The following is an 18248-nucleotide window of genomic DNA, read 5'->3' as shown; positions in this document are numbered from 1 at the left end:
GCATATATATGGGTCTTGTATTTGTATCCATTCAGCCAATCTGTGTCTTTTGGTGGGAGCATTTAGTCCATTTACATTTAAGGTAATTATCGATATGTATGTTCCTATTCCCATTTTCTAAATTGTTTTGGGTTCGTTATTGTAGGTCTTTTCCTTCTCTTGTGTTTCTTGCCTAGAGAAGTTCCTCTAGTATTTGTTGTAAAGCTGGTTTGGTGGTGCTGAACTCTCTCAGCTTTTTCTTGTCTGTAAAGGTTTTAATTTCTCCATCAAATCTGAATGAGATCCTTGCTGGGGAGAGTAATCTTGGTTGCAGGTTTTTCTCCTTCATCACTTTAAATATGTCTTGCCACTGCCTTCTTGCTTGCAGGGTTTCTGCTGAAAGATCAGCTGTTAACCTTATGGGGATTCCCTTGTGTGTTATTTGTTGTTTTTCCCTTGCTGCTTTTAATATGCTTTCTTTGTATTTAATTTTTGACAGTTTGATTAATATGTGTCTTGGCATATTTCTCCTTGGATTTATCCTGTATGGGACTCTCTGTGCTTCCTGGACTTGATTAACTATTTCCTTTCCCATGTTTGGGAAGTTTTCAACTATAATCTCTTCAAATATTTTCTCAGTCCCTTTCTTTTTCTCTTCTTCTTCTGGAACCGCTATAATTCGAATGTTGGTGCGTTTAATGTTGTCCCAGAGGTTGCTGAGACTGTCCTCAGTTCTTTTCATTCTTTTTTCTTTATTCTGCTCTGCAGTAGTTATTTCCACTATTTTATCTTCCAGGTCACTTATCCGTTCTTCTGCTATTGATCCCATCTAGAGTATTTTTCATTTCATTTATTGTGGTGTTCATTGCTGTTTGTTTCATCTTTAGTTCTTCTAGGTCCTTGTTAAATGTTTCTTGCATTTTGTCTATTCTACTTCCAAGATTTTGGATCATCTTTACTATCATTATTCTAATGCTTTTTCAGGTAGACTGCCTATTTCCTCTTCATTTGTTAGGTCTGGTGGGTTTTTATCTTGCTCCTTCATCTGCGGTGTGTTTTTCTGTCTTCTCATTTTGCTTATCTTACTGTGTTTGGGGTCTCCTTTTTGCAGGCTGCAGCTTCGTAGTTCCCGTTGTTTTTGGTGTCTGTCCCCAGTGGCTAAGGTTGGTTCAGTGGGTTTTGTAGGCTTCCTGGTGGAGGGGACCAGTGCCTGTGTTCTGGTGGATGAGGCTGGATCTTGTCTTTCTGGTGGGCAGGTCTACGTCTGGTGGTGTGTTTTGGGGGTGTCTGTGGACTTATTATGATTTTAGGCAGCCTCTGTGCTAATGGGTGGGGTTGTGTTCCTGTCTTGCTAGTTGTTTGGCATAGGATGTCCAGCACTGTAGCTTGCTGGTCGTTGAGTGAAGCTGGGTGCTGGTGTTGAGATGGAGATCTCTGGGAGATTTTCGCCGTTTGATATTATGTGGAGCTGGGAGGTCTCTTGTGGACCAGTGTCCTGAAGTTGGCTCTCCCACCTCAGAGGCACAGCACTGACTCCTGGCTGCAGCAGCAAGAGCCTTTCAACCACACGGCTCAGAATAAAAGGGAGAAAAAGTAGAAAGAAAGAATTAGTAGAAGTAGAAAGAAAGGAGGGAGCGAAGGAGGGAGGGAGGGAGGAAGGAAGGAAAAAAAGAAAGAAGATAAAGTACAATAAAATAAAGTAAGATAAAATATAAAGTTATTAAAGTAAAAAATAATTGTTAAGAGAAAAAGAAAAAAATTGAAAACAAAAAAAAACAGACTTATAGAACCCTAGGACAAATGGTGGAAGCAAAGCTATACAGACAAAATCTCACACAGAAGCATACACATACACACTCACAAAAAGAGGAAAAGGGGAAAAAATCATAAATCTTGCTCTCAAAGTCCACCTCCTCAATTTGGGATGATTCGTTGTCTATTCATGTATTCCACAGATGCAGGGTACATCAAGTTGATTGGGGAGCTTTAATCCGCTGCTTCTGAGGCTGCTGGGAGAGAGGTTCCCTTTCTCTTCTTTGTTCTCACAGCTCCCAGGGGCTCAGCTTTGGATTTGGCCCCACCTCTGCGTGTAGGTCGCCGGAGGGCCTCTGTTCTTCTCTCAGCCAGGACAGGGTTAAAGGAGCCGCTGATTCAGGGGCTCTGGCTCACTCAGGCCGGGGGGAGGGAGGGTCACGGAGTGCGGGGCGAGCCTGCGGCGGCAGAGGCCGGCATGAAGTTGCACCAGCCTGAGGCGCGCCGTGCGTTCTCCCGGGGTAGTTGTCCCTGGTTCCCGGGACCCCGGCAGTGGCGGGCTGCACAGGCTCCCCGGAAGGGGGTTGTGGATAGTGACCTGTGCTCGCACACAGGCTTCTTGGTGGCGGTAGCAGCAGCAGCCTTAGCGTCTCATGCCCGTCTCTGGGATCCACGCTTTTAGCCGCGGCTCGCGCCTGTCTCTGGAGCTCCTTTAAGCAGCGCTCTTAATCCCCTCTCCTGGCGCACCAGGAAACAAAGAGGGAAGAAAATGTCTCTTGCCTCTTCGGCAGGTCCAGACTTTTCCCCGGACTCCCTCCTGGCTAGCCGTGGCGCACTGACCCCCTGCAGGCTGTGTTCATGCCGCCAACCCCAGTCCTCTCCCTGCGCTCCGACCGAAGCCCGAGGCTCAACTCCCAGTCCCGCCGCCCCGGCCTGTGAGCAAACAAGCCTCTCGGGCTGGTGAGTGCCGGTCGGCACTATAGTTCTTCAGAGGACAGAGATTACTTTTAGCTGGAGTTGGGGTATGGTGTTAGGGGAGTGGGGTGAGGTTGAGTTGTACCCTAAAGAATGAATGGGATTTAAGGATTTAGATAGATAAGAACTCATTTCAAGTTATTCCATTTTGGAATGTATTCCAAAATGAAGATACAAAAAAGTAAATATTTTCTTTTGGGGATTGCAGCTGCCTTTTTCCTCATAAGAAAACCACCCCTTGGTGGTACACTATTAATAAACAGAGGCAATCATGTTGTCCTATTTTTCTACCAAAGCTTGCACACCAGTCTGTTACAGGTGTTTCCTATATGGAAAATCAAAATTCCAGGAAGCTCTCACCCTTACTCTCACTTCTTTCTTTAGAACAAAATTAAAATGTACAAATAATAAAAATTCATGGAGGGATATATCATGCTTATGTTAAAGGAATAACTCAAAACTGTTCTTGAGCTAAGTTTTCCATATATTGGTTTACAAATAGCTGTTCATTTACAATTAGAAAAATATTTATTCATTCATTGAACAGATTTTTGTTGAATATCTCTTATGTTCTGGTAAACAATCATATACAGTCCCAACCTTTGTGGAACACATAGTCTTTCAGTAGAATGAGATATTAAAGTTATTCACTCAGATAAATACTTGTGATTCGTGGTATATATAAAGAATACAGGATTTTGACCAAGTTGGTGAGTCTTTCTAGAGGAAGAGACATTTAAACTAAAGACTAAGTAGGAATTAGTGGAGCAAAACTTGGGGGAAGAACATTTTAGGAAGGAGGACACATGTGAAGCTTTTGAGGCAGGAAAGCTTGTCCTTTCAGAGGACTCAGAGACCAGCGTGGCTGAGCTCAGCAAGTGGGAGAGTAACTCACAGTAATTGAAGGTAAGATTATATAGGACTTTTAAAATGATTTCTTTGGTGGGCTCTGGAAGGGAGTTTAGTTAGGAGTCTAATGCAGTCACCTGGGGAAGAAATAATGGTAGCGTGGATTAGGATTTGGCAAAGGGATAATAAGAAGTGAATAGATTTGAGAGTTATTTAGTTGTAGAATCAGAAGTTAAAATTGGTTGGATGTAGGCCTTACATCTGCAGTGTAGTTTAGTCCTTATGAAACGCTCATAAAACAACATTTTATGGCTCTAACCTACAGTTTTACATTGATTTTGCATTGCTTAGCCTTATTCTTTCTTGTGGCCCAGCTATATAATCCCATTAAATGGACATCTGTGACTACCCTTCTTTTTGTCTTTAGAGCAACTTCAGCTAATTGTTAATAAGGTGGTTTTTTCCAAAGGTATAATGCATCTGGTGGCTGTTTCCCTCCTTTCTCCTAATAGTGAAATTTGAGTCAGGTCCCCTTTGCATGTTGTTGTTTTTTTTTGTCTGTTCCTAAAGTAGATCAATAAAAGTGAATTGGCTTTCAGGTATATGTTACTGGGCTTCATAAGATTGTTTTGTTTTTGCCTTTTTAAAAAAAATGTCAGGTTCTATTGCAGGCAATCCTACTTTTGAAATGTTATTTTTTTCTTCAGTAAGCCTAGTTTCTATTTTATTGAAATATTTATATGCATATAGAATTTTCAATCTTCTAGTAACATCTCAAAGACAGTTTTTTCCTTGTCTTAATTGACTTTTATGGCATTAAAATTCAAAAGTCATGTTGAACAAGAGGTCTCAAACATTTTCAGAGATGCTGTAGATTATCTAGGCTCTCTTTGTATATTATAACTTGACTTTTAAATTAGACCAATGAATATTTATTAGTTATTTTTTTATCCGGGGGTTTTATATTTGGATATATCTGTCTATGTATATTTTTTTAAATAACATTCTTTTTAAAGTTTTTAGGCTTTCTGTTTTATTCTTACATGTTTCAACATTTCACTGCTAGGTTGTTTTTAGGATTACTGAGGGGGTTCTTTGTTTTCTTACATAATTGGTTTCCTTATAATTTTTTCTTAAATTCCTTACCATAGCACAACTTAAAAAGAAAGCTTTTTAGATGAAAGGCAAGAACTCTCTTATCTTAATGACAGTCATTGCAAATAGTGCAAAGATGAAAGTTCTTGAGTTGTGCCTTGATCATATGTGGTCTCAGAAATTTCTTACATATGATTATGTTTTCAAAAATACTTGCTACTTATAGTTAACATTCAACCATAGTGAACATTTGTTTTTCATATGGATATTTTTTACAAGATCAAAGCAATAGTTAATGTCTTTGAAAACCTCAGTAGTTGTTCTATTGAATACATTACTGTTTTATGCCCTACATTTCATTTTAATAATTATCTTCCTGAAATTTTCTTAAGTGCTTGGTGATAAAGCCTAATTATGGTTTAAGACAAACAAAAATGAGAGAACTCAAAACATAAAGGTTTTTGCATTTTGAATATCATCTGTGGTTTGCATTGTGACCCTTGATTACCCAAATAACACAGTAACAGGGTTGCAGCCAGGCCTGTTACCATGAGTTCATCCTTGAAAACTAGGGTCCTAGTACTTATCTTGCCTTTTATTAAAAAAGGAGTTTGTTTAATTAGAGCATCTCTGTATTTAGTAAATCCCTTGGTCGTTAATATCCATGACATTCTGCTGGAATTTGGTAGCAACTTGGCGTGTTTCAGAGTAACTGTGTATCTGAAGGGTAGCGTGACTTCAGGAGAGAATGATTTTATTTCATTACACTTTTGGTAAAGTGTTGCCTCAAATAACACATTTCAAAAAACCATATCATTTAGAAATAGTTTTTTTTGTCATTTCTTTTTTCAGAATTAGTTATATTAAAATGTTTTTTAATGTTGATAGTTATTAAAACCCATAGAAAAATTGGAGAATGAACTTTATACCTTGCACCTGTATTCACCACCTGTTAACATCTTGCCACACCTGCATGTTCACACACAAACACAGACACATGCTTTTATTTTGCCATATTATCTGAAAGTAGGCTAAAGACATCATGACACTTCATCCTTAAATTCTTCAGCATGTATCTACCAAGAACAAGGACAGCTTCCTATGTATTCACAGTTCTATTATGTTTCTTAAAAACAATATTAATTTAGTAATATTATCTGGCATATGGTCCATATTCAAGTTTCCTCAATTATCCCCAAAATGTCCTTTATAACTATTTGTTTTCACCCAGGATCCAATCAAAGTTCACACACTATATTCGATTATTATGTCTCTTTAGTCTCCCCCAATCTAGGACAGTCTTACTGCCTCACTTGTTCTTTATGACACTGAAATCTTTGTAGAGTTTAAGCCAGTTGTCTGCAGGATCACTCACATTCTAGATTCATTTGTTTCTTAATAATTAGATTCAGGTCAAACATTTCCAATAAGAACACAGGGATATTTTGTAATCTCCTGTTGCATCACATCAGGAGTCACTTTAATTGCTGTGTAGTATTCCAGTGCATGAATCTACCAGTTTATTCATTCTACTTTTGACAGATATCTGATTTGTTTCAAGTTTTTGACTATTATGAGTAAAGCTGCTATGTGTAGTCTTTTGGGATCAGTAGTTGGGCGTAGCTTGTGGGAAGGGATTTTGGCAATTTCTTTACCTAGGCAAGACCTGGAGTGCTGTGTTCAGCTGCCAGAATCCTCTCTGAACCTTTCATAAAACATTGAGAACATAGTTTTGAGTTTTATTTATGTAAATGTTAATATATTTTTTCATAGCCTACAGTACCAGATCTATTTGCCACTTATTATGAAGGCAACCCTTGCTCACACAATCCAAAAAGGGAATACTGTTTATTCTCTCTGCTTGAAGAATACAAACTTCCATGTTTTGTTGGATAGGAAATGTATATCAACTCATATATGTAAATTTGAATGGAGTATAACCACATACAATATCTTATTTTTTGGATTGTGGAATCTTATTAAGCTGGCATAACCTTTGTCATATCTGTGACCTTAGGAGAGCTTCTAAATTTCGTACCTCATAGAACTAAATGAAGATAGTTTATTTAAACATGTGCATGCATAGATAGTTGGAACTCACTTATTGTAAATTGTGGAACTTGTAGTCAACTGTTTACGTAGGTATCTACAACACCAATGGAGACTGAATTTAAAAATCATGTAAAAGCTTTTCTGTGTAAGAAAGAAGGACGGACAGCAAAGGTAGCAGAGCAAAAATAAACTTCTGTTCATACTTTTATATATGTTCACTGATGTTTACATATATATTTTTTTTTCCAGTAGTGGCTACGGAGGAAGTAGTTACTGCAGAATCTGTGGATGGTGCAATTCAGCAAGTAGTTAGTTCAGGGGGTCAACAAGTCATCACAATAGTTACAGATGGAATTCAGCTTGGAAATTTGCACTCCATTCCAACCAGTGGAATAGGTCAGCCCATCATTGTGACCATGCCAGATGGACAACAAGGTTGGTAGAAGGCATTTACATAAACTTTGCATTTATTCTTAATCCTCAGGAAATTGTGACATGTTTTTCAAAGCATTTATTTTTGCCTTAAATTTTGTTTTTGTAACCTTTTGCAGCAGACTTAATTGCCTAGTTTTATTTGCTTAGGCTACTGTTAAAATTAGTTTGCTTTCTCTGATTGTATACTAGGTACAAAGAGGAATTGGCCCCAAAGTATTCTGGTTGGAAAATGAGCTTAAATAAATAATTCAAAATCAGTATTGGACAATACTTTCCTAGGCCATTTAATGCAATTCAGATATCATACGGGCTTTTAAAAACACCATGTGAAAAAAAGCTACTTAAAAAGAAGTTGGACTTAGGAGTTATGGTAGGAACATAGTGACAACTTCTAGCAGCTTTGTTGATAATTGTCCCAATTTTTTCCTTTTGAGTAATAAGAGAGTAGTAATAAGATAGATGAAACATAAGCCCCAGTTTCATGTTTAGTGAACCTAAAAGACTGAGAAAACCACAAAATTCCATATTTTAAGTGCTTGCCAAAAACTTCTTAAGATCTAAGCCAGGGCAGTAGAACCCTCAGGGAAACCCCCAGTCGTGCATCAAGAAAAGGGGTTGAGCTCAGAAATCAGCAATAAATATACACTTCCAGTAAGACAGGGCCCAATCTGAGTAGGAAGTGCTGCAAGTAGGATTAAGATAGACTAGAGCTTGAAAGCTGGAGGAAGCAGAAAGAGAAGGTGCAGAAAGTTCCTATCTGAACAAGCATCCCAGTACCCAGTACTCTGTACTCCCCCACCCCCCACCAAAAAAAGTATGTGCACACATAACCTTTTAGAAAACGACTAGGATTGCAGAGACCAAGCCTCTTCATGGCCTGTGAAGGAATTAGGGAACGGAAGGGCTGGAGGTAGAAGTTCTCCTAAACCAGGTTTGGTTTAGAGTGATAGTGGAGGTATGGCCCTGCAGAGAGGCCAGGTCTCAAGGAATGATTTTGTTGCCATAGCAGTGGAGGAGGAAACCCTTGACCTGTGGAGCCTGGGAGGCTTTTCTCACCGCTATGCAGAAATCTCCTGCTGGTGGTCCAAGATTTGGATCAAGCCCAGGTACTTTCACAAAGCTTTAAAGAACTAATTCTAATTATATAGAAAAGAAGAAACTTTCAAAGTATTTGTTTTAAGCAGATATAACATTGTTTCCAAAACCTGACATTATACACACAGTCTAATCTCATTGATGAACAAATGGAAAGAAACTCATGTTTTTAGATAGGATGACTCACTATTATAAAGCTCTCAATTCTTCCTGAGTTAATTGATAAATGTAATGTGATAGGAAAAAAAAGACTGTATTAGTTTGCTAGGGCTGCCATAACAAACTACCACAGACTGGGTGACTTAACAGAAGTTTATCTTCTCACAGTGCTGGAAGGTGGAAGTCCAAGATCAAGGTGTTGGCAGGTTTGGTTTCTTCTGAGGCCTTTCTCCTTGGCTTGCAAATGGCTGCCTTCTTGCTGTGTCCTGATATAGTCAGCCCTCAGTCTGTGTGTGTTGTCTGTGACCTAACCTCTTATAAGGACACCAGTCATATTGGATTAGGACCCACTTAAATGACTTCATTTTGGACTTCTCTGGTGGCGCAGTGGTTAAGAATCTGCTTGCCAATGCAGGGGACGTGGGTTCGAGCCCTGGTCGGGGAAGATCCCACATGCCACGGAGCAACTAAGCCAGTGCACCAAAGCTACCGAGCCTGTGCTCTAGAGCCCGCGAGCCACAACTACCAAAGCCTGCGTGCCTAGAGCCCATGCTCCACGGCAGGAGAAGCCACCACAATGAGAAGCCTGTGCACTGCAACAAACAGTTGCCCCCGCTCGCCACAGCTAGAGAAAGTCTGTGCACAGCAACGAAGACCCAACGCAGCCAAAAATAAAACCAAAATCTCATTTTACCTTTTTAACCTTTTTAAAGGCCCTATCTCCAAATACATTTTGAGGTACTGGGGGTTAGGACTTAAAACATTTGAATTTTGAGGGGGACACAATTCAAGCCATAACAAAGACCAATAGGTCTTTTTCTGGAATTAGCCAAACAGATTCTGAAGTTTATTTTGATAGAGGAGGAGGGAAGAAGAATAAGGATAACTAGAAAAGAAGAGCAATGAGAGGACCCTACTGAATATTAAAATAAACTTTTAAAGCTTTCATAATTTAAAAATTATAACTGGAAAATGAATATATAGACTATGTAGGTAGTCCAGTGAAACAGATATAATTCTCAGTTCTTCTTGAGTGAATTTATAAGTGTAATGTAATATGGTATGAGTTAAAAGAAATACTTTAATTCTCAATATTTCTAATGTTTTTAATTACATTGTACTAAATAAATAATAGTTTTACTATTTTTTCATTTATTTACATTTATAAATGACAGTAGGAGAGTTTTTAATGTTTTGACAACCTTAAAGGCTGTAGGACAGTTGTAATTTTTCCCATTGATGATTAAGATTGTTTTGCATAGTTTTAGCTTGCACAGTCATGTTTATGTTCCCGCACTGGTTATGCAAAGCAAGGACAGCCTCTTGCTCTCTGTATATTTACATTTATGTAAAGAGATCCTAAAAATTGGGACAGTCTAACAACCCAGTGGAAAAACAAGCAAAGTTTATAAACAGACATTGTTCATAATGGTGTATCCTCACAGTGGAATATAATGCAGCTAAATGAAAGAAAGCTCTCTGTGTGTTGGTGAAAGATACCCTAGATATATGGAGTGAAAAAAGCAGACACAGAACGATATATCTATCTTATGTATGTTTGAATGTATGTTTTGTATGTATGCTACCTTTTGTGTAAGAGAGAGAAAAAGGAGAATGTATATTCATGTTTGGTTTTACATAAATGAACACAAGAACAATGTATAAGCAACCAGTAAAAGTATCTGTTTTAGCAAGGGTGAAGTCAGACCTCTCAAAATATGCTTGTTAAGTATTATTTTGATTTTGAGCCAATGAATATATTATCTATAAAATTAAAAAACATAAGTAGGTACCTTAAACAATAAGTAGTTTTCAGTAAATAGACAAGAAGTTGAAGACAAATATGGACATTTCTCATAAACAGCAAATCAGTGTTTTGAAATTATTGTTTTTGGAATATATTTATTTTAGATGAGTTGCATCAACAATCTCAAGACTAGTTTTAATTCTTCTAAACCTATCTGTAAATGAAGTAATGTGTACATTTCTTCATTTTAGTATTAACAGTACCAGCAACAGACATTGCTGAAGAAACTGTTATAAGTGAAGAACCACCAGCCAAGAGACAATGTATTGAAATAATTGAAAACCGGGTGGAGTCTGCAGAAATAGAAGTAAGGAGTCTTTTACCCGGTGTGTTTTGCTGCAGTCATCCAAAATAAATTCCATTTGCTTTTCTTTCTTTCTTTTTTTTTTTTTTGTCTTTTATATTTATTACTGACAGTATTGTTTTGATATAGCATGAGTACTTTTTTGTCTAATTTTTTGGCCTTATCCATATAGCAAGCCTTCAATAAATAAATATTGAATGAATGAATGAATGAGTAAAGAATTTGTTTGTAACAAAGTCTGTCATCATGGTAACATTGGAATGTCTTTTGTTCTTGTACTGCATCCTTTATTTTCTATTAAATTTACATACATCATTCTCCCAAGTCACTAAAGGGAATGTCACTATATATTGACTAAAAAAATTTTTTTCTTTCGAAAGTGAAAGGCGAATGCCTATTTGGGCTGGAAGATGCTCTTAAAGAATGTTGAAGTTTGTCAGCTGAGTTATTTTGTAAAAAGCCATAGGTAACTGTTTATTTCACGATTAAGTCCCTTAAGGAAATTAAATTTAGACTGTTGATAGGATTCACCTTCTTTTCCCTCTGCCAAACTAGTTTGTAATTGTAAACTAGTTTGTAAGTGTAACCAAACCATAGTTATTACCTCACAGATTTTTTTCTCACATGACTGTAAATAAAGTTATGTTTTCCAAAGTTGATATTAACTTATATCAAATGAAAATAAGATCATTCTTGAATAACTTTGAAAGAGCAACTGCAGTGTAAAGAAAGAATATTGGACTTGAAATTACATGAGCTGGATTTGAATCCCACCTCTTGCCCCTCCCTATTAGCTTTGAGGCAAGTTATCTTACCTTTCTGAGTTCCTGTTTATTTTCTCCCAAATTGGAATTTAAGATAACAATATCTGTATTTTGGGGTTTTTATGAGAGTTGAAAAAGTCAGCATACTCATTATATACACATTCATAATATCTAATATGTGTGAATAATAAATGTTGCTGAATATTTAGGAATTCTTTGTTATCATAGAAAAGAGAGGATTTAAAAAAATGCCATCTAAAGGCAACATAATTCTGACTGAGGACAATTAGAAAATATCCTTGCCCAAATTCGTTTACATGTAAGACTGGTACATCTTTGGCCACAATCTCAAAGGACATATTATTGAGTTACGAAGAATTTGACTCATGGTTTAACCAGAATGTTTGATAAACTTGTGACTTTAATTATTGAGGGTGAGTTGTTTCATTTCTTCAAAATTTAAAGTGATATTCAGTACACTGAAGTTTTTATAAACTAACCATTTATTTCATTGAATGGTATCAGTATACTTATTATTTTAAAATCTTTAATGTCTTTTACTGATAAATCAGTTGATCTTGTTTTCTGGCATATAAGGTGAGAAAGATTTTGTGATGTACTTTGCTTTAACTATTTAATAAAACATTTTTAAATTACTTGAATTTTTATTGAACATAAGCTGACTCAATTCAACATTTCTTTTAATTGAAGTATAGTAGATTTATGTCAATTCAACATTTTCAAAATAATGAATGTGCAGGCTGTACTTTTATTTACCTAACAACCAGTGAGAATTTCTGTTTTCATCAAAGATCAACCTAATTCCACTCTTACAGTCTTTCAGAGACCAAGGAGAATAATTGCAAATAACAGGAAAGTATGAATTGAGGTATATAAATTAACTAGAACCAAGGAGATTAGAACTTCAGGGAGATGGAATTTTAGCTTGATATAAAGAACTTCACGAGTTAGTTTTAGCTTAATTTTAGTAATTAGAGCTTTCTGGTAATGGAAGTCTTATTCTCCATCACTGGAAATGTTCAAGCCAAAGTTGCAGGATGTTAGAGCTATTACAGAGAGACTTTGAAGCATGCAGTGAGAAGAGATGGTAGAGGTGGGCAGGGGATACAGAATGAAGAGAGACCTCCAATGTTTTCTAAAACCAGGTAATCATTTCCTTATAGTACATAAGAGTTCTTTTGATTTTATTTTCTGAGGTGACCAATAGAGTTATCTTGGGGGTATAATTTTATATTCCTTTCTAAGTGATTGCTTAGCCATTAACCCAAAAAGTTTCTCTAAAGCAGTGCTTCTCACCTGGAGCAGTTTTGACCCCAGGGGACATTTGGCAATGTCTGGATACATTTCGGGTTGTCACAATGAGGGACATGCCACTGACATTTAGTGGATAGAGGCTGGGGATGCTGCTAAACACTATACACATCCTACAATGTGTGTTTTGCCGCTCAGTTCTGCAGTTGTGGTAGGAAAGCAGCCACGGGCAATTTGGAAATGAGTGGGTATGGCTGTATTTCAGGAAAACTTTATAAAAACAGGATCATATTTGACCCATGGCAGTTAGAAAATGGACAGCTCAATGGACAAGGAGAGAGCTCATACACCCTGCCTAGTTTCTCTCTTTTTTAAAAAAAACATTTAATGGTTAAGAATATGAGTCTGGAAGCAGATTTAGGTTTGAATGATAATTTTCTGAGTGTGATTGGTCAAGTTATTTAGCCTTTCAAGGCTTGGCTTCCCCATCAGTAAAAAGGGGAAAATAATAGCACCTACATTATCAGAGTGTTGTAAGGTTTAAATGAGAATGCATGTGAAGGACTAGTACAGTGGTGAGCATATAGTAAATGCTCAGTAACTGTTAGTTGTATTATTATTATCTTCTAAAATTTATATTGTGGTATGGTAGAAGATAAATCACTTTAATGATTTGTTTTTGCTTTATAATAGCTAAAGTAAAATAAATTTGAATATTAGAAAATTACATATAAAACTATTAAAAGATAATTGTTAATAGCTGAAGCAGAATTCAAGAATCTTGTTTGGAATTTAAAAAGCAAACTCGAAGTTTTTCTTTGTTCTATTATTCTGTTGCCTAATGTAATCATAATATATTGCTTGGTCTTGGAGTTGAAGTGTAAGGTATCTTCCTTACTGCTTTCATCTCCTGAAATAATTGTGAATCTCTTGCTGTTTCTAAGTGTGAATAAATAGGTAATACTAGAAGATGCCTTAGAGTTAATCTTTTCTAATATTTCCAACGAAATCAAGGCAAGTTTTTATCCATATTCAAAACTTTGGCTGCCAAAGGATCTTATTTCTTAGTACATGTAAAAGTATAAAGCACTTATGCATGGCTCTACTCACAGGCTGTACTCCTGCCAGAGGTAGGGGTCTAGCTCCCACCCTTCCACTGGTGCCCAAATTCCTGCATAGTTCACTGCCAGGGACTGGTGTCAGTTGCTTACGTGAGGCTGGCATCTTGCCTGAAGTAAGGAGAAAAGGATAGCAGGGTAGGGCGTAGGCATTTCTTCTACTTGTACATTTTGTGTAATTGGAAGATTTGGAGACTACTTGTATAATCAATCACTCTTACATTTGGTGGACTCATGGGAAAAATAAATGTTAGATCTAGCTTCATTCTCAGTGTGGAGAAGGCAGTGGGATCACAGGAAGGCAGGAGTATTTTACATGTTCCTCCTTGTGGACCATGTGAATAGTGGAGGGTAGGGAATCTTTCGGTGTTCACAATGGACAAGGGTCTAGGAGGCAGTGGAAGAGACCACAGTGCCCTCTTTCCCAGCAAGCTTCTTACCCCTCGCCTTTACCTTCAGTTCTCTCTTTTAAGTGTCTTGTCCAGTGTGAACCTGGCCTCTTTTTGCCATTAGTAGTCCTACCCTCAGCCCCCACCCCAAGCAGAAGGCCTGGGCTTCTGTAATGAGGTTGAGCTTGGACCTGGGCAAGTTGAGTTTTTGTCCATGTGCTTACTAGAGGTATGGGAAAGGAATCTTTGAAGTGTTTTCCCTTAGACAACTGTATAGGGACAGAGTGAGGAGAGGAGAAAGAATACTACTTACATTGGACCAGATTTGTGTTTTTCCTCTCAATTTGTTCAGGAATTTGATACATATATTTTACAGCATATAATATAATGAATCACAGTAGAGAAATTAGTATTTTATTGGTTTGTAAAATGGTATAATTTAGGAAACACTAATCTAGACCAGCACTGTTCATTTTAAAGATGAGGAATCTTGCTTGCTGTCATAGGGAAAGATAGTTTTATTTATTTACTTTTTTATAAAAATTTATTTATTTATTTATGGCTGCGTTGGCTGCTTTCTCTAGTTGCGACGAGTGGGGGCTACTCGTTGCGGTGTGCGGGCGTCCCATTGCGGTGGCTTCTCTTGTTGTGGAGCACAGGCTCTAGGCACGCGGGCTTCAGTAGTTGTGGCACAAGGGCTCAGTAGTTGTGGGTCGTGGGCTCTAGAGCGCAGTCTCGGTAGTTGTGGTGCACGGGCTTTGTTGCTCCGCAGCATGTGGGATCTTCCTGGACCAGGGCTCGAACCCGTGTCCTCTGCATTGGCAGGCGGATTCTTAACCACTGTGCCACCACGGAAGTCCCGGGAAAGATAGTTTTAAAAGCAGTAATATTAGAACCTCATAACCCTGACTCCTTATTGTGTTACCATGAGAAAGCTACATTGTCTCTGAGCATCATTTTCCTCATCTGTAAAATGGGCATAATGTCTGTCTTAGAGACTTGTTATTGGAAATTACCTTGTTTATATATATAATGGGTGCTCAATAAATATTAAGTTTTTTATAATTAGTAGCTTTTTAACATCACAGATAAAGATGTGAAGAGGTATGGTGGTATATTTCCCTGTTAAAGTTCTTCACTAGTTTTTGTAGTATGTATAAAAGTACAGGTACCCAATTTGGGTTCATTATGTTAGTCTTATTTCTAATTAGAAAATAATTTCCTTGAGGTCAGAAACTAATCTGTATCTCGTAGTGTGGAGCTCGAAACTAGGGCTTTAATTATAAGGGAATTGGCGAAAAAGGCAAGATGTCTCAGAAATACCAATACATGGCTACTTCTAGCAACTACAAATTTTTTTATTTGAAAGATGCATGCTTGTATGTGTTATTGTATTTGTGCAACAATTGAAAAAAAACTTTTTTTTTAAATTAGGAGAGAGAAGCTCTTCAGAAACAGCTGGATGAAGCTAATCGAGAAGCACAAAAATATCGACAGCAACTTCTAAAGAAAGAACAGGAAGCAGAGGCCTACAGACAGAAATTAGAAGCTATGACTCGTCTTCAGACTAATAAAGAAGCTGTTTAATTGAAATGAACATATAGTTTGAGTTTACTTTTGGTCAAGAAAGAATACAGTCTTGAACTGTACACAGTAAGGTGCAGTCATGGGAAGACAGGATAATAAAAGAGACTGCAGCTTGATAATTGGACTTAAGCCATGAGCTCTGGATTCTTGTAACATAAAACTTTACTTTAGAAGTTGTGAAATGTATTTAAAACTGAATTCTGTAAATAGTTTTTTTTTTTTTACAGTTCCAAATGCGTTGATAAAGATTGTTGAAGAGATCCCAAAACACAATAAGCCACTGTTTTTTGTGAATTCTTTTTGATTTTAGTACAAACCTTAATTTCTCAGAAACAGAACAGTTTTAAGGGTGATCGTTGTTGATTAGACCAAATGTTGTGTAATAATTATGTGGTGGACTGATGCTGGAATTACTCCTGTAGGTATAAACTTCTATATGAAGAGAAGATTTCTCCCAGGAAATCTTGTACAGCTTTAAGTTGTCTCAGATTCTCTGAAAACATTTTTTAGAAAGCAAATTTTTATATTTGTTCAATTTCAGCTATACCCACGTAGATTTACATGTATATGAAGCAGATATTTTTAAAACTTTCTGTTTGTACATATTCTGCATGTTTTATAATTTCAAAATGCATCACTTGCATAGGTATTTTTCCCACAAAGATGACGAAAGTTACTAGGAAAGAAAGAAACCCTTTTATTCTATAGGTCATTGAAACTAAGTAAGCTAGCAGCTGGTTTTATTGGAATGACAATGTTCTTGGAAGGAGCAGCTTACAAGATACCTTGAATTTGCAAACTGCAACATCTATGCTTTTTTGAAAATTTCATAGTGGGGATGTGAAACAATTCTGTGCCTTCCATCATGATTTCCACATGAAAGCACTTTAAGGCACTGGATTTTAATATAATGTTTTCAGAAAACTCAAAGCATATGGCTTTCTGAAATATTTCGTGGACTCATTTCCTCCCCAGGAAATTATTCTTATGAAAAAAAATTGCTTTTGTATGGTAGAACAGGAACTTTTTGTACTACGGTGTTGCTATAGATATGTCTGACATAACTTTTACTTTCCCTGTGAAAGCTGTATGTCTGTGCTGTGACTGGCTCTCATCACAATATTGTTCAATTCCACAATGTATGGACATTAAACTCTGACATAGTGTTCTTTCTTTTTTGTAAACATAACTTCAAGTTCTTTTTCTTGTTTCATTTTTAAATGTTTTATTGCTTTATGAAAATGTTTAACCCTAAGACCCTTCTAGATTACCTATACTGTATAAAGAAGCAATTACCCTTAAAACTGTACTCTGCCCTACTTTTCTATTTTACAATTAAATATCTTTTCCACATATGTTCAGTGTAGACTTATATTTTGACCACATTTTATTCACACATTAAAAAGTTTGTTCTGTGTATTACGGCCATATTCCACGTATGAAAATATTATAAATTCTTCACACTGTGTCTTAAAAGTATCTAAAACTGGGTTTTACAAATGCCAAGTCATATTTTCAGTTGCGTGAAGCTGCTTTTCTGTGTCTGTTTTTTAGTACGTTAGTGCATTTATGGATTTGTTATGTTAGGAAGGGTACCCTAACGTGTGCAGTGTCAGAGTAGAGCAGGGGCAGCGTGTTCACCCCACTGTATAGTTTTGCTTCCAAGACCAGATTGGCCCTGAAGATCCTTGAGAAAGTGTTGGAAACTAGCTTCTGAAAGTGAATTTAATGCCTTCTTTGATTTCTAGTCTTTTGTTCTGCTAGAAACTTTACCTGGTGCACGAAAGAATTTTGATCTATAATAACATTTGCCATAAATGGGAGAAAATAATTGATACTTAAGAGGAATAAGTGTATGATAGTATCAGGTAGACATTGAAATGTCTTGGGGGGAAGTCCATGTTTTTCAGAGTCTGTATGTTGGACTTGTGTAATTACTTAATCATCTACACCTGATTCACTGTACTATGAAATCAGAACTTAAACAAGAACTTATAACTAAAAAAAGCATTTGCTTTTTCTTTTTAGCCCGTTTTGAGGTGGGCTGGGAAAGCTTTGCATTCTACTTATTCTCAATGGTGTTATGAGCAGAAGATTAAGGGAACTGACAGAATAAAATAATAAAGTTTTCAGAAATCCACACTTAATGTGTTTCTAGTACATAATGATGGATTCATAGTTAAAGGTCATCAGGTTGCCACATTGATGGCTAATTATTTCCACTTATGTGTGAACAAACACCTTCTTTATTTTATTTTTTTTAGAAAACAGTCCACAGTTTCCTTTATTTCAATATTTGTGTGGTAAACAAAAATGCATGGGGATATTTTCGTATGGGTTGAGGATGTTTCTCTTTGTATATTCATGAAGGGAATGAGATATTGATTTTAAATGAACAAACACCTTCTTGAGCAGCCCTTCTCAACCAGGGTTCTGCGAGAGAATCAAGCTCTGATGCCCTAAATGTTAGGGCCTAATGAATTAATTCCTTGTAATGAATTAGTTTCTGTTCCGTGCATCTGGAATAGTACTGGTCATGTACTTTCTAGACACTGAGTTCACTAGATGTCTTGATTGCCTAATTACTCGTTTACGATTTTAAACCTTCCCTGTGTA

At 36.9% G+C, this 18248-nt stretch overlaps 1 protein-coding gene across 6 annotated transcripts in view; it reads left to right on the top strand.

The window, feature by feature from the left end:
- Positions 1-15908, top strand: part of GABPB1 (GA binding protein transcription factor subunit beta 1) — a 78516-nt gene extending 62608 nt beyond the window's left edge. For 3 of the 6 annotated variants that reach the window (XM_060149731.1, XM_060149716.1, XM_060149739.1), the window contains exons 7-9: positions 6952-7137; positions 10390-10505; positions 15480-15908. In XM_060149731.1, coding sequence (XP_060005714.1) covers positions 6952-7137; positions 10390-10505; positions 15480-15632 — 455 coding nt within the window. In that variant the 3' untranslated portion in view covers positions 15633-15908. Of the gene's footprint in view, positions 1-6951; positions 7138-10389; positions 10525-15479 lie in introns of all 6 variants that reach the window. The other 3 variants (XM_060149724.1, XM_060149750.1, XM_060149759.1) reach the window with 2 other exon arrangements.
- The last annotated feature ends 2340 nt before the right edge of the window (positions 15909-18248 follow it).

Source organism: Lagenorhynchus albirostris, chromosome 1 (assembly GCF_949774975.1).
Source record: "Lagenorhynchus albirostris chromosome 1, mLagAlb1.1, whole genome shotgun sequence".
NCBI lineage: Eukaryota > Metazoa > Chordata > Mammalia > Artiodactyla > Delphinidae > Lagenorhynchus > Lagenorhynchus albirostris.
This window is presented reverse-complemented; position numbering and strand designations above follow the sequence as displayed.